The sequence below is a fragment of the Protopterus annectens genome, chromosome 15.part0 (assembly GCF_019279795.1).
Source record: "Protopterus annectens isolate FY-2018-M chromosome 15.part0, PAN1.0, whole genome shotgun sequence".
In the NCBI taxonomy this organism is placed as follows: Eukaryota; Metazoa; Chordata; order Ceratodontiformes; family Protopteridae; genus Protopterus; species Protopterus annectens.
Genome location: NC_056749.1, coordinates 485936758 through 485953790, shown reverse-complemented (window position 1 = coordinate 485953790; position 17033 = coordinate 485936758). Strand labels below are relative to the sequence as shown.

The 17033-nt window shown below is 38.0% G+C and overlaps 1 protein-coding gene across 1 annotated transcript in view; it reads right to left on the bottom strand.

The window, feature by feature from the left end:
* The window catches only part of GAB3 (GRB2 associated binding protein 3), a 980339-nt gene that overhangs the window by 125342 nt on the left and 837964 nt on the right, over positions 1-17033 (bottom strand). Inside the window, exon 4 of the mRNA XM_044057216.1 lies at positions 2082-2560. Coding sequence (XP_043913151.1) covers positions 2082-2560 — 479 coding nt within the window. The remainder of the gene's footprint in view (positions 1-2081; positions 2561-17033) is intronic.

Below are 17033 nucleotides of genomic sequence, written 5' to 3'. Positions count from 1 at the left end.
CAGCCAGTTCAACAACACTGCTGCAGAGGTAAGGAAGTTAACCTCAGTGACTATTTCAGTATACTTTCTCAATAGAGTCTGCAAAAGGCAGTGCTAACACCATATTCTCTTCGTGGTTATAGTTCTGTAAAGAGCAAGTAGTCTGCATTTCTAGCAGTTTGCTGTTTTACATTCCTCTAAACTGTCCCTCTTAATCCCTCCTAAAATTGGCAACTTTTTAAACTCAACAATGACTATAATTAGATTTATAAACTAATTTTACTTCAGAAAATGTATATTAATTCACATTCATTTTTTCTGTCAGTGTCTCAAATTAATAGTACTAGTAGTTTTAAACTGTCCATGTCTCTTATTTCTAGATTTGTCCCAGAGTCTGATGAGAGTTATCCATGATGTATTGATAGCCATGCCGTTTATTTATTTATTTATTTATTTATTTATGTAATTTATTTTATTTCTCTTTTGTTTTGGGGGGGTGACACTCAAGCAGAGTCAAATTAGGCATTTTCCGAATTTCTGACACGCCAAATCCAAAAGGTTCACTGTCACTGTGCTAAGGCATGAAGGCTGTAAAAATGGAAGGCTCCACAACTGAAGTGTGATGGCCCCACTGACACATCGTCCCAATGACTAAACACAAGGCCAGGCTACCTAAGTTTGTCTCAATGACTAAACAAAAGGCTAGGCTGTCTAAGCATGACACATGGCAGGCAACACAATGTTTTGTAAGGCTGCAGTATTTAGAGGAATAAGCCTCTTTTCTCTTAAGGTTAAATGAAGGATTGTTCTAATTTTCCGTGAGTAAACACGTGTCAACTAGTATAATGGAAAAGCTATGGTAAGGGGCTGTCAGCAGAATCCCTTTAAGTGGTGCACGCATAGAGAGTCCGAATGGAAAATCAAGATTAAGCAATTAGTTTTAATTTTACATTTTTAACTAGGTAGGTGAACTGGTCTGAGGACACTTTTCAGCCATTACTCAAGTCATAATGCAAAATCTAGAGTACGATGACACAAAGAAAGCAATTATTAAAAAGAAAAGAAAATATCTACCAGAAATAATAGACTATTGCACAGTATTTATATCATCAAAGTAGGCAGAGTACAGACAATTGCATCATTGCATACAGTTATGGTTCGCATAAAATACAACATAAAATAAGCAAAAATGATGAACAATTACATTTAGTAATCATGACACAGAATCTAACACACTTTATATGGCCCAGAAAACCTGTAGGATCATTTAGTAAAAACAATAACATAAATAATGTATAAACATATTCAATACAGTGTCCAGTGATTTGCTCTGTGACTACCCAAATCATGGAAGTGAGATAGTCATCCATTTTTAGCTGAGGGATGAAGTATACAGCAGGTGAGATTGGGCAGTATCTGTGTTGCTAATTTGACTGAGCAACAAATAAACACTTACATGATTTTCACTGGCAATGACTTAGTCAGCTGACATTTATTCTTAAAAATAAAACATTGTAGTTGCTAATGTGGCATGGACTTGGAAGGGCTTTTAGAACATTTAGCTTGGCGCATAGCACAGCTCATATAGTAACACATAGCACACCTGGATTTGCCAGAAGGTTCGAGGTTCTAGTCCTTTGCTGGCACTATGCCCAGGTGAGGGTAAAGGGACATCATTTGACAAGTTATGTTTTTTTCTCTGGCTATTTTAGTCTATATTCCTTCTCTTAAACCATATTTTGGGCCAGTAGGCTCAGTATTAGTATTAGAACCTGACACATATATAACTTCACTACTATTCACTTTGTTCCACTATCCCCTTACTATTTGCATTTTTTTTTCAGAAGAGCATTTATACAAAATATCAGCACTGTTCCATTTATAGAGACAAGACAGGTATGAAAACTGTTTCATCTACTGTCTAAAACTGTTCCAACCCATTACTCTAGTTAACTGATTGAATTCTGCTGTTAAGTATTCTTTGCTAACAATTAATATCCAGGAGTCATTTCAGCGCTCTTCTAACAGATCAGTTATTTCTGGAAAAAAATAACAAATTACACCTATTTAGGTCTTGTGTTACTGTTAGGGATGATGTTTACCTTTCCATCTCCTATCAGAATCCATACTGGCCAAAGAGATTCGTCTTGGGAGTAGAACTGGCTGAACTGCTTGGCTTCTTGAGGCTCCATTCTGAATTGCAAAATGAGAAACTTCTTCAGGCTTTTTGTCTGCTAAATGGCATGGCTTTGGTGGTCTAGGAGGTGGCATGTCTGGCAAGCTATTTAGGGTAGCTGTCACAAAGTGAGGTAAACTGTAGCCCTTATCAAACTGAAATACTTGTGACTGAAGAGGCAAGGAGACAGGTGAAGATGATGAAAAATCAAGTGACGACCCACTGATTTCTTGGCGAGTAGGAATAGCACAACTGCTTGTGATGGAGAATGTTTCTTGTTGGCTGCTTCCACTGCAAGAAGATTGCAATGAACTGCAGGATGTTTGAACTTGAAATGAATCAAGAAACACTTCATCTGATGAAATTTGTTCCAGAGATCTGTCAGAATTGGATCCACTGTCACATCTGTAAAAAGGAATAAATAACATGTAAAAGACCTATGCAACAGAGCAGAGAATACATTAATCGAATCACACTATGAGACAGTAAAAAATATTTTGGAATTCTGCAAAATCACTTTTTGACTTTCTGTACATATCATTCACTATCCTCATCCTTCTCCAGTGGCGGCTGGAGACTTCAAATCAAAGGGGGCTGCAGAAGACAGCTGAACGGATGGGGCCAACAGAAAGGAGTGTGGCCAACTAGAAAGGGGTGGAGCTATGCTCAAAACCACAAAAACTGGGACTTTAATTAAATATGCTGCCCTGGGTGCCAAACCATCATTATGAGAGTCTAATCAAGACATAATGAAGTGTAGAAGAAAAAATAATATTTCAATGCATTGGCTATATGACAACTTACTTAATATCTAGATGGAAACAGAAAGGTTGTGAGGCATGAAAAAATAAATGACTTTTTAAATACATTACTGGAATGCCAGTCAAAATCAAGTATAAAAAAAAAAACAAGCAGCACTCAACTCAAACCACTTCTCCTTGTACTGCAGTTCTAATTATAATTTATATTCAGCTTTATAAAAGTACCAAGTAACATGCTGAAATTAGCAATCTCTGTGATACCCCCACTTGTAAAAATGTTTCTTATTCAAAAAAGACCTGCTGCCTGACAACTATCTACTTGTTTCAGGGGGAAAACATGATGAAAGTAAAAAAATGAACAGCAAACAAGAAACATGCTCAAGATAAATTGTTTAAAGGATTACTGCACAGGTTATGGACCACACATGATAGATTGGCATTCTGTTTAGTTTATGGGTAAAGCCTGCAAAGATGACTGCAAGTCTCCAACAAATGTAATGAGTTTCTGAAAATACTGTAATCCTGTCCTTTATTACAAATACTATCATATGCATTTCAATACCTAAGGCTTATACACTATCTAGTTATGTAAATATTCTCTGCATGGCAACATCAAAAAGGCTTTCAGTGTTGGTAATTCTTTAACAGTATGCTTATTAAAGCTTACTTGCATCTTATGGTCTCAGAGAAGCTTATCTGATGGTCATTAAAGCATTGCTACTTACACACAGAGCAATAGGCACTGCAACAACATGCATTTTCTGAATAAGAAGAAGCGTAAATCAACAGTATAAATATATGACAGAAAACCAGAACATTCTGCAAAATCAAGGACAGATGAAAATACACTGTAGTACTTGTGTCTACCTTGGATGGGGGGATACTCTGCACACTTGCACTGCATAACTGCTCCTTGCCTTGCTTGGGCACATACAGAGTCACTACATGGGGGAGTGGGGTGCAACAAGTATATCACAATTTGAAATGTCTTTGGCTGACAGTGATGGCCCTGACACATTTGTCATACCTCTCAGCCTCAGAGCAAAAAATCTGGACAAAGCCATACAGAGAAGTGGGACAAAGACCCAAAAATAAGGACAATTTTTAAATATTGCTCTTATAAACTTAGAAAGATAATAGAATAGTAGGTCTTGCATTAGTATGAATTTTCTGAAGGGTATGGAATCTGAAACTCAAATGTCTGTCATTATTTTCTAACTTCGGTCTTTAATAATTTTCCATTAATTTGCCAGAAAACCACAATTTTATGAAAAACGGACCAACATGTGATGCAAAAATATAAAATAGCCACACAATACAGCTGGGAACCTATTAAAAAAGGGATACTTTTTTTAAAATTAGTACTGTTAACTTGAGCAGCTGACAAAATAAGAGAATCTACATATACTTCTGAAATTAAAAGTAATCTATAACTCTGATCATTACAATTATTTACTAATTGTAAACTCTCCACGGTTTCTTCCAAATTTGCCATTTTGCAAAGGGATTATTAGGGGGAGAGCAAAATTTTGAGACAAAATTGGGGACAGCTGAGAGGTTTGGATATACCTAATTCTATAAAGTGATTTATTTCCGCATACCTCTCAGCGTCTTAATGCAGGAAATCTGGACAAGGCCAAATATTTTGGGGGAACATACAAACAGTACTAAAAATTGCTCTTGTATAAACTTAGACAGTTGACAGAATAACAGGTCTTGCTTTAGCATGCATTCTTCTGAAGAGTATGAATTCTGAAACTCAATGTCTGTCATTATTTAGTGACTTCATTCAATAAATGATTTGCCAGAAAACCACAAATTTTATGAGGAACAAACCAAAAATAAGAAGCAAAAATCTATTAATTCTGCAAAAATCTGGACAATTAAGAGGTATAGTTCAGCCATGGCTATCTGAGTTTGCTGCCCTTCCCCCCTCACAAAATCATGGTCGAATGGGGCCTCCCCCCTGCAGCTATTCCAATGTCCCATTACTTGGCTATTTCGCCCTATTTACCATAAACACTGTAATGTGCATACTGCTTTACTTCTATGATGATTTGGATTTCATTTAAAAGTTTTATTTTACTTTTACAACACAAACACTAATAGACATATGCTAAACAAAGCAATGCAGTCTCACATTGAAAACAGACTTAGCATTAAAACTTCTCTGCCCTTGAAATTCACATTAATTGAAACAGCATTGAAACCCACATTCAAAGAAAATTCATCTGGCCAGTGGCAGATAAAGATTAACTTTGGGCTGCTTTCAAATCATAGGCCCCTTGCACTGGAAACATACATGTGTTTTTTGATATACCTTCCTGATTGTATTAAATTATATTCCTTGTATGATGCAGTACAGTTGTTAGAGGTTGTTTTAAATGTACTGTTTTGAAAATTTTTCCAGTAAACAATGAAACAAAATGAATGCACCAATAATGACAAAAATGCCCAATTCAGAACATTTCTATCATAAAAGTCTACTCAAACTTCTACAATCCAACAGTATCAGTAAATATGCACAATCTCTGCAGAAGTAAAAGTCTTCTAAATAATTCCACATTAAAGAGATCTGCAACTAATAAAGTGGTTGCTGCTAGCAAACAACTTTATATTTCATTGTTTCATCTACAAATAAAGTGCTTGTTGCCCTTGAGGAATGAATTGCCTATTTTACATTAAAAAATGATAAGCTAGTAATATTGCAATAGGGAATGGATGGAAAACTGATAACAGGGTCACCATTACAGGTATCTCCACCAAAGATGACATTGTCAGGACTGCAGCATCCACCCCCTTTAAAAGTACAACACAGTACTGTATCAGCAATGCATCTATATACCGTGGGAGTAGAACCCACAGCCTTCTGCATCAAAAGCAAGTACCTGTTGTAATATTAACAATGTGAGCAGACTTGGCAAAAGCAGCACTAAACTTTCAAGCTCTCAGCTCCTTGTAAAATCCACTCGACAGTCAACTGTATCTCTCAACTTTGAAGCACAAGAAATCTGGAAAAAGCCAAAATTTATTGGGGGGACAAAAGCCCAAAAACTAGGGATACATTTTAAACATTGCTTGTATAATCTTGGAAAGTTGCTAGAATAAAATGCTGTGTTACTACTATGCATTTCACTGCCAAAACTTGAACTCAGGACCCTGTGCACTACAGTCAGAGCAACATACCACAATGCCAAATCAGCTGTTTCTTAAAATAGATGTAGACTGAAACTTAAATGGCTATCAGTTAGTGAATTCACTTCTCACCATAGCTCTCAACCTCTTAGCACAAAATACCTAGACAAAGACAATAATGTGGGAATACAGCCCCCAAACATATTCAGTTCTCATCATAGCTCACAAACTCTTAGCACAAAATAACCTGGATAAAGCCAATAATGGGGGAATACAGCCCAAAATAGGGACAAATTTCAAATATTGATCTTATAAACAGAAAATTGTTAGAGTAAAAGGTTTTGTGTTACCATGTACTTTCTGAAGAATATGAAGTCTGAAATTCAAATGCCTGCCATTATTTAGTGAATTCAAAATCCAGAAAAAGCACAGATTTTATGAGGAACAGGACAAAAATATGAGACAAAACTTTCACAAGTGGTGGTGGGTAGGGAATTCAAGCTCTTGCTACCTGCTCCCAAGGTTCAGTGTTGGAGTCTAGCCACCAGGTATATTTAACTGGGACATTTTACACACACACACACACACACACACACACACACACACACACACACACACACACACACACACACACACACACACACACACACCTGTCTGGCTGCAAATCATTTCATTTGGTATGCTATCCTATGCAAGCACAACTCCTTTCAAATAAACAGGAAGAGCATCACACACCAACAAATTAGATACAGGCTTTACTTATTCCGTAGTTTTAGATTTTCCTTTTCAAATATTTATTTTAGACAAAGTAGGACTTGCCATCCTTGTACATTATGAATAAAATAAAAATAAATAAAATGGCCTGATTGGTATCTTTGGGCTTAGCTGGAGTTTACATTAACTTTACCTAGATTCTAGTGGTGTACAATCAAAGGCAGCCAACAGTAGCAGGTTAGGTAAATATAAAGACAAAGTATTTCAGTGTTTGTGCAACAAATTACTACTATATTGCATGATCCGCGAATGTATGTGCCCACTTGTCAGTTTACCTGCTCAAAAATATATAAAGCTACGCTCAGTAAATATTAATATATCACACTCATGGTGGATTTACTCATCCAACAAAGTTATGTTCTAAATGTGTCATGCAGGTTTATGTGCTGGCTTTCAGATACAGTCATCTAAAGTTGTTTTCTGGTAATGGATTTCCGAAGTCCAGGATCAAGTAAATAGTTGCTAACTTTTCCAGATACATTTTAAATGAACCAGTTGGTTAAGAATAACCTGCTGTGACAGATTCAGAGCCTTTTTCTTTCTGTATGGAGACTTGTGATGGACATTTGGTGACCTTTGAGGGGCAATAGTAATTCAACAAGGTCCTTGATCACTGAGCTGAGAACTGTAACCCTATAGCCTTGTAATGACTGGACCAGGAATGTTCCCTTTGATCTTTCTTTTTTATTGTGTATTGAAAACAACACTGACTTCTGCACAACACTCTGTAAGAATACATTCCAGGGAAACATTACAAAAGCAACCCCAGGCAAACTTGTTTGCTGTTGACTTTTTTATGTTATGGTGTCACTTTAGACATCGTCAGCTCACCAATGAAAATGTTTGTCATACCTATCTTGCAAACTTTAAACACTTAGTAACACAAGTACCTTCCGATTGCAGTAGAGTTAATCTATTCTGCATTTACACGTAGTAAGACAGTGTAGACTGCAGGGTCTCAACTTTTAAAACCTAATGTTTTGACAAATGGCAGTTAAATAAATTAAAGCATGTGGCTTTTTACTTTCATCCCATACATCTGCAAAACACAGTTCTCGTGGTACATCTGGAGATTACACACACACACACACACACACACACACACACACACACACACACACACACACACACACACACACACACACACACACACACACACACACACAAACACACACTCCGTCCAAGCTAAGTATCCTACCTGCTTCAAAATTCCATCCAATGTCCATCAGCAGCACTAGAAAGCCTGCAAGAGGAGCAGCTCCAACCCAGCCTACAGAAGATGCAGTCCAATCACCTTCCAGTCTATGCAGTTGTAACTGCATAGAGTTCTGGGATCTTTTCTGTTGCAGGCTGCCTTCCTAATCCTGTCTCACCAGCAGTCCAGATTCTGTGTGCATGCTCCGGGGACTGGTTCAGCAGCAGTCCAGACTTGATAAATGCCACGAGTGTGCATGCACGAGTCCCAGAACTCACATTTGTTTTATTTAGTTTTTTTTTCTTTGTTTGTTGTTTTTATTTGTCTTTCTTTTGTACAGCTGGGGGGCTGCAGTCCTGCAGCCCAATAACCCGAGCTGCCCTTGTCCTTCTCTAGTATCTAGCATCCTGACAGAGGCTGATGTCATATTGCCATGAGCCCATCTGCAAAAGCAGTACCCAAGAGACCCACAGACACCCCCACATCCATGTGTGCCACATCCCATACTTATGTGGAATGTATACTTCTGACAGTTCCCTGCAGAGTAACTCTGTTGGTGACTGAAGACAGCATCACCATAGATGGAAAAGGACATTAACTGTGCTTTCTTATCCACCAGCCAGTAATAACATACATACATATATACATACATGAATGCACACACACACACACACACACACACACACACACACACACACACACACACACACACACACACACACACACACACACACACACACACACACATTAAATACATTCAATACATTTGAGGATTCTCAAACCAGAGCACCTGCTATGTACAAGGAAATCATATTTTATTATAAATGTTATCTTCCCCTTGCTTTCATATAGAAATATTTAATCTTCTCTCTTTCCTACCCAGCAGTTCCCTAATGTCAGAATCCATTTAAACTTATTAGCTAGTGTCTTTACCCAACCTCAGAACCCACATTTTGCACTATGATTAATTATTCTTTTTTCCACCTACACATATATTTTTAACCATTACAAAAACATTAAAAGACACCTTATAATAAGCTTCTCCTGCCCAATCTTCTCAACTAGATTCCCCATACTGTGCTGGACCTGGGGTGGGTGAACTATCCTCAGTCCCAGGTTCTGTCACAACCTGCAGCCAGATTACTTGAAGGACTATTCTACAGGCCATATTCCAGCAGTCAAATAGAAAATGCATGGTATCTACACCTATACTTTGACACCCAAAGTGGAAGCTTGTGGGCCATCCCTCCAAGGGCCCCTTATTATCCACCAGAGAAAAGAACAGGTATAGACTTGGACATATGGACACTAGGAGCCTGTCTAACAGATGTAGTGCCAGTTGGGGGAGGTGTCTGTTATCTGTCTTCTGCTTCTTAAACCTTTTTGTCTGTGTTTTGGCAAACACATGAGGCTGTATGAGAGATGTATCATCGATGTCCCTGCTGGGCTCTTTCAACCACCACCACCCTCCAAGTTTCAAGATAAGCTGTCATATCTAAAAGTGGTTAGATTAAATTAGTATGACTTGTGCCAGTGCCTTATGTTGTACCCCCTCTCTGAAGCAGTATATACATGTTTGGTACAGATCCCCACTCTTTGTCTGACAGTTACACAGACACTTTGTAGGCTTCACTGCTTCAGGCATCAAATAGGGGATATTTTCCATGATAACACATCAGTAGTAATGCCCAAAATGTGTAAGTAGCATACCAGAACTAAAGGTCTTATGGACAGTCATGTTTCTCTAATTTGTTGCATGACAATATGCGTTACATGGCAGAGAAAACACCCTCAACCACAGAACATACCTCTCAACCTCTTAGCACAAAAACTGAGGCCAGAGCCAAATATAATGGAGAGGACAAAGGTCTAAAAATCATGGACATATTTTACATATTGCTTTTTATAACCTTAGCTGCTGGAATAACAGGATTTGCATTAGAATGCATTTTCTGGAGGCTATAAAGTCTGAAGCTCAAATGTCTAGCATTATTTAATGACTGCAATCCTCTATGATTTGCCAGACAAAAACACCAATTTTGTGAGAAATGGACTAAAAATACAAGACAAAAATCTGGATATTTTCTCAATATTCTGGACAGTTGAAAAGTATGCAGCAGAATGTCATGAAAAACAAAATATAGAACAAGAGAAGATAAGAGAATATATCTGTAATCTTATCAAGGGTGGTTCCTAATGTTAGAGTTTGCTTTACCTTTTCAGTAAAAAAAACTGTTTTATCCCTGACTATAATGAATGAAGTAACCTGAAAGCTCATTTTGCCCATATGGATAGACCACAGATGAATCAGGTTGCACAAATTACATGACACAGTTAAAACTGTTTCAAGTGCTGACATTTCTGCTGTAGGCCCCCTCTCCATGTTTATAATGAACACTAGAGGTCAAGGCAAAGAGTGCATACAGACTAGCAGCATGTGTAAAGTGATACTGCAGGCATATTTCTGCAAAGCCATTGACAGTCCGATAAAAATTATATAGTTTATTTGTTTGCAAGAATTACAAGTTGCTAAAAGATAGTCAGATCCACAGGCATAAAGGGATAAAGCCCTGGCTATGACCCAAATGGTCTGAGTTCAACTGCTAGCTTAAGTGTTTGAGGTGCTGTCTGGGGAAGTGAGAATGATAAAGTGGAACCTGCTCATCTCTTTCTGTGAGAAGAGGAAGGGGAATGGAATACATGCTTGGAATGAGAACTCCAAGCAGAATTCTTGGTAGAGACCACAGATTACTGGGATTTTGGCTTTAAGTGTGAGAAGGTTCACTGAGGTGATTCCTTCCTTGGAAGGGGCAAACATGTACCTTGCATATACTCATTGTACTCCACTTCTTCAGCCACAGTGGGCTCTCAAAGTGAGAAGAGAGAAGGTCTTAAGGTAACCCTCTTCTCCCACAACTTCCCTTGGCAGCAATGGTAGCTCTCTCTCTCTCGCTATGCTTGGCCCTCATCCTAAGTTGTTTTTATCTCTGGGAAACAAATGGACTAAATGGGCAAGCAGGAAGGAGGCCCAGTGGTAAAATGGGGAATGGGAACAAAAGAGAGAGAGAGAGAAGATGCCAACAGTTTTTGTGATGCCCTGACAAAAATGAAGAATATCTAATTTGCTTGGGTTACAAAAGGCTTGATCAAATGAGGAAGGCCTGGCATTTGGTATGCATTAAAATATAAAACAATGATGCAGAAATTTTGTTATGTCACCATACTCAAACACTAAATAAAATCCCCACCTCCTCCCAATTTGCACTAGTTCAGCACAAAGAAAGACTAAAAAAAAATCATCATTTCATGATTAAATACAGTCTGATATTAGTGTTCATTGCAATAGTCTACCTGATCTGGCTTGAATCAATCATCCCAGGTAAATACTTGGGACCTCTCAATATGAAATCCTGTTTTAACTCTTGTGACTGAAACTCCAAATCCCATTGGACCTTTACATTTTATTATTTACTACAGCTGCAGCTAAAGGATGCTTCCATTTAATACCTAGCTGGCAACCAGACATTTTTATCTTTATACCATGAGAAAGGTGATGTCACAAACTGTTAATTAACTACTTTTATGATGCATATCTTTAAGTGAACACAGGTATGACCTGGTTTCCATAGTAAGGGGTTTCTCGGTGGTTAAAGAATTAACCAGAGATATTAGAGTATTTTTAAATATATTATTTATAAATGATGATAACACAACTTCCCTTACTTATACTTTTCTACATTCAAGGATTTCAGTTTAACCACAGTTGGAATACCCACAAAGATTCCTTATTAGGAGAATCCAGGGTATAAAAACATCTGCCTGTATGGATCACCAAGAAGTGTAGCTGTCTCAGCCAGTGCCCTGTACTGGTACCATGAACCAGCAACCCACTCCCGCACTTTCCTGTATCTGCATTATGCTGATGGAGTAATCGGCTTATCACAGATCCACCCCCCAAGCTCTTCCATTGAAGATCAAAAAAGAAAAAAAAAATGAAACAGATGCTCCTTCTATCACCACACCAACCAGGTGGCCAGATGAGCAACATGCTTCCCTCCCTCCTGCCCAGCCATTCATGTCCCATTTCTGTGCCCTTACCCTGACCCTCCTCCCTTTTAATAAAATAAATAAATAAGAATTTCTTACAAACTGTAACAAACAGTTTCTAGAGCTTATATCCTACCTGCACTCATGTTTTAGTTAAAAAAAAAACAAAAAAAACACAAAGGTAACAAACAGTTGATATAGTTTACACTCTGCCTGCATGGAGCACTACAGCACTCATATTTTACTTAAAAACATTTTTTCTAACTTTTAAACTGTAGCATACTGTTTGCTATAATGTTGCTATAGTTTAGACCACACGCAGAGTGCCACAGCACTCAGGTTTGACTGCAAATGTAGTACTGGCTTTTAAAAGTCAATATTGCATTGGGTATCAGGATCAGCTGACCACAACCCTCAATTCTTTGCGTCCGGAATAGTTGACCCTCTCACCTTGGCCTAACTATGCTACTGGATCATCTTAATGCCCTATCTCTATACTCAGTCCTATACACGTTAATAAGAGGTGATCTATGTCTGCCATACAAAGCACCCTCAGATCCAACTTTGGTGGACCTTTTCAACATCTGCAAAATGAACAGCATCAGGACCACTAAATCCAAAGATTTAAATTTTGCTTGCAAAATAAGTAGGACATGTTGGAAAGACAGATATGTGTTTCAGAAGATCTCCATGCTCTGGAACAGGCTCTCAATCCATGTCAAACAGAGTCCATTCCTAACTGTATTTAAGTGTAACTTTGACCAGTGTATGGGAAAATTCATTCTGAGTCTGGCCCCCATGTCTCTGACAGACAGAGGCAGGCAGTGACTGTGCTCAAACTAATATAACCCCCACAGAAGCTTTGGAAACTTCCTAACTAACAACCCCTCTCCTAATAAATGTCCATGATACAAAGGAACACAACTGGATTGGCTTGCGCGGCTAGGCCTGTAAAGGCCCTGCTGGTTGTTAGCCTAGTATATACCTATGAACCAAGATACTTCTGCATGTCACAAGGATGCTTTAATCCTTTCCCTATCGTATATTCATATTCATATAACAACTTACTTTTCGTCCATTACTGTAAAAGAAAATTGCCAAACCCTCCTAAATTTCACCCATTTTATTCAAACAAAAACTGAAGACAGAATTTCAGTCAGTGATCAAACTTCTTTAATAAAGCAAAATCTGCTGCTTGATTACTGCCTTACTATACTCTTTCTTCTAGTTGGTTGAGAATACAATTGTCTGTGCTGTTCTGTGTGTAAGCCACTCTGCAGGTATACTTTTCACAGCTGGAAAAGCTAAAGGTGCATCAGCACTGAAACAGTGACCTGAACTCTTAAAATGCATTAAAAACAAGAATAAGTGAGATTGCTGCCATGAGACAACTGTGTTTCAGCAGTGTCTTCGACTGTGCGGGACCTCTGACCCACTAGTTCTTCCATTTGATCTAATTTTCTATGAATTTCAGCTGTTCATGGCTAATGCCACTCTATACCTACAGTTAAATTCCAGAGGAGATTCAGTAAAGCAAGCATGGTTTAAAAAGATACACATGACAGGAAAACAAATCTGGCAAAGTGCCAGTTATGTGTAATGCTGTTGGCTTGAGGTTCAGTGATTGTCAAGGGCAGGTCACTCCTTTCATAGTATAGGAATCTGCATTTAGCTGACTTAGCTGTGCAATGTTATAAACAGACATTGTTTCATACAAATCTATTTCAGGGCCACACATCCTTCTCCATGAAAATATGTTTCCTTAAGTTGTCCTTAAATCATCCCATTGAGCTGCCAGCCATGGACACCTTCTCCAGTGACCTTCATCTTCAACTCTACCTCTTCTACTCGTCATTTGACAATGTCATATGTCCAACATCATGTTACCCCCTTGCTCCCTTCTATACTCTTTTACACTGTTTACTTGTCTAACATGCACATACGCGGTGGTGGTGCTGCGGTAGCATTGTCGCCTCACAGTAAGACGCTGTCTGGTTCAATTCTCAGCTAGAGCATCATCTGCGTGGAAACATGCGTGAATGGGCGTACCTTCATTGAAGGTTGTACGTCAGGGCTGGTAACTCGGCACATAAAAATCAACTACCAATCATTAGCAGACCGGAGTTCCACTGGGGCGAACCCTAACTGGGAAAAGCCGAAAGACACAAACAAACTTGTCTAACATGCAGAGTTTTGCCTTATGTAACAACACATCTAATTCTTGCGATTTACACACATTACAAAGTTGTCATATATGCCATGGGAAGTTACAGGATTCCTTTATCTCATGTTCAGTATTTTATATATTTCTCAACTGATTCATGTTTGGCATGTAAGACTTGTAAAGTGCCAAATGTGTATATTCTGTGAATATACCTGAAACTCTCACGTTTCTTACATTTTAACTTGTAGTATGCTCACTCTAAATGTAGGAATACCTTATTTTGACCCCCCCCCATGGGAATTTTATTTCTCATGATTGTGTTTCTTTTCTCTTATTTTACTGACTAATTTTCTTTGCCTTTTATTGCACATCTTAACTGCATTTTTTATCATTTTCAGTTTTTTTTTAACTTACGTTGAACTTTTTTAATTGTTGTTTATTGTATGTTGCTGCTATTCAGGTCTACATTTGTTGCTTGTTTTTGGAGATCATTTCTCCCATCCAATTGTTAAGGTTCCTTTTGAAGAGGGCCAAACATGCTGGAGGGATAGGTTCCTGACCCAGAGACTCCCCAGACTCTGGAATAGATTGCCCATACATGTCCAGCAGAGTGCCTCTTTGGCCCTCTTCTAAAGGAACCTTGACGATTGGATGGGAGAAAGGAAATTCACCCCGGGATCACATCAGTCACCCTGCTAGACAGGGGTCCAAGGAAGTAAATAGTGTGGGAAGAAATAGCCAGGGAATTGTTATGGCTAGGCTTGTATAGGCCCTAGGGCTGATAGCCTAGTACCAACCTATGAACCTATGAGTGTAGCTTTAAGTTGCATACAGAGTTGAGCACTACATTCTCGTGTATTAAACACTGATGTGACCCCAGGCTCATGTGAAGAATCCTAGGAATCTTGATGTGCTTCTTTTATCTACACCATGATCTCCAAAAACAAGCAACAAATGCAGACCTGAATAGCAGCAACATACAATAAACAACAGATACAAAAGTTCAACATAAGTTAAAAAAAAACTAAAAATGATAAAAAATGCAGTTTTCATCAAAGGTCCGCCATATCTGCTGAAATGAACACATCTGACTGAAAACATTTTACAAGATTCTTTATACTGCTACATCTCCCACATAAATTCGATGTTCGGCTGCAGTGTATGATTCATTTACTTTCTATCTAGCACCACATAACACAACATCACTGCCTCAAAGCTTGTGGTTCTCCAGTTGATTTCTCAGCTGGGATACCTTTGATACAGAGTCTACAATTCTTTTCTGCAGCTATGAGGGATTTTGGAGAAGCCCACATTTTGAAGACAAACTATTAGAAGGATTGTTGATCTCTAAACTGCCTAATTATACATGCTTGTAATGTGGGAGTCTGTGAGTGCATCTTGTGAAAGACTGATGCTTCACACAGCAACAGGTCTCTGCCTAATCTCCACTACTATGGATTGGTGTCTCATCCAGAAATGTTTCTCTGCGTTATGCTTAGGCGCGTGTTCTGTATCCCCTGTGACTTAGATTATTAAAAACATGATACCAGAAAAAGAATTTTTACTTGCATTTATTATACAAAAGAAATTAATGCGAGTCTTTTTACACAATCCACATAAAATACAATATTGAAAATTTTATTTTATTTTGGTTTTGTTTGGCAGGTTTGTCCAGCTGGGTTTAGTCAAAAACCCTTTTCAGTGGAGGCCCAAGGAGAAAAGCTCCAACATATTACAAACAGTCCTAAACAGACATTCAGTAATATACATGAACAGACATTAAATAAAGTGCATGAACAATTGCACGTGCATTTATTAATTAGACTGCATTCATAAGAAATCAGAGGAAACTATTATAGTATAAAAGATACTTATAAATTATTAGACGCTGAACATTTGAAGTGGTGTATTAGTGGGTTTATCACATAAATAATAGATCATTTGAACAGTGCTTAGAAATTCAAAGAAATGGAGGTCAGACTAGAATGTAGGTAGGACAGAAAATGTTAATATTGCAGTTTAAGAGGTGGAGTGGAAAGCAGATTCACAGACAATATTATACATATATATATATATATATATATATATATATATATATATATATATATATATATGGCTAGCATAACATTAACATTAGAAGTAAAGAGGTGGAGGGTGAGCTGTGTCACAAAATGATGTATGTAGATGCCGTTGGTGAAGGCTGACTGCAGGATACAGGATTCTGAAACAGAAATGGTTTGAAGATATGGTAAGCTGAAGATATCAGTGACATTTATCCTGGAGCTAAACAGATGCAAACAATGCAGACAGTAGAAGTTAAATAGCCATAACAAACAAACTGCTAGTAATACATATGTTAATTTGGAAATGCTATATTCACTGATAATACATAACATAGAAGAGAACAGCAAGCCATAGTTCTTACACATCATAAACAAGAGTCCAGACTCTGAAAAACAAATTCAAGAATGGCTGAAACACAACCACCAAGGCAGGCATAAAAAATAGTAGCTGCATAACAAATAATGAAGAATTAAAACTGCATAGATATGGCCAATCCCAATCCAAGTAATGCTGGAGGTAAAACAAGCAAATGTTCACTAATGTACCTGCAATGTCAGCTTTGGGCAGACATTCCACAGATGTTCCCATTCTGCTGTCTTCAGGCCTTGCAACAGTCCATAATGCTCATTGCACAGCATAAAACTGACCAGAGGGACAGACACACCCAAATTTGGATCCACCCCAAAACAGCACACATTATAACCAAGGTCACATTAAGTTCAAATCTTCAGTGAACTT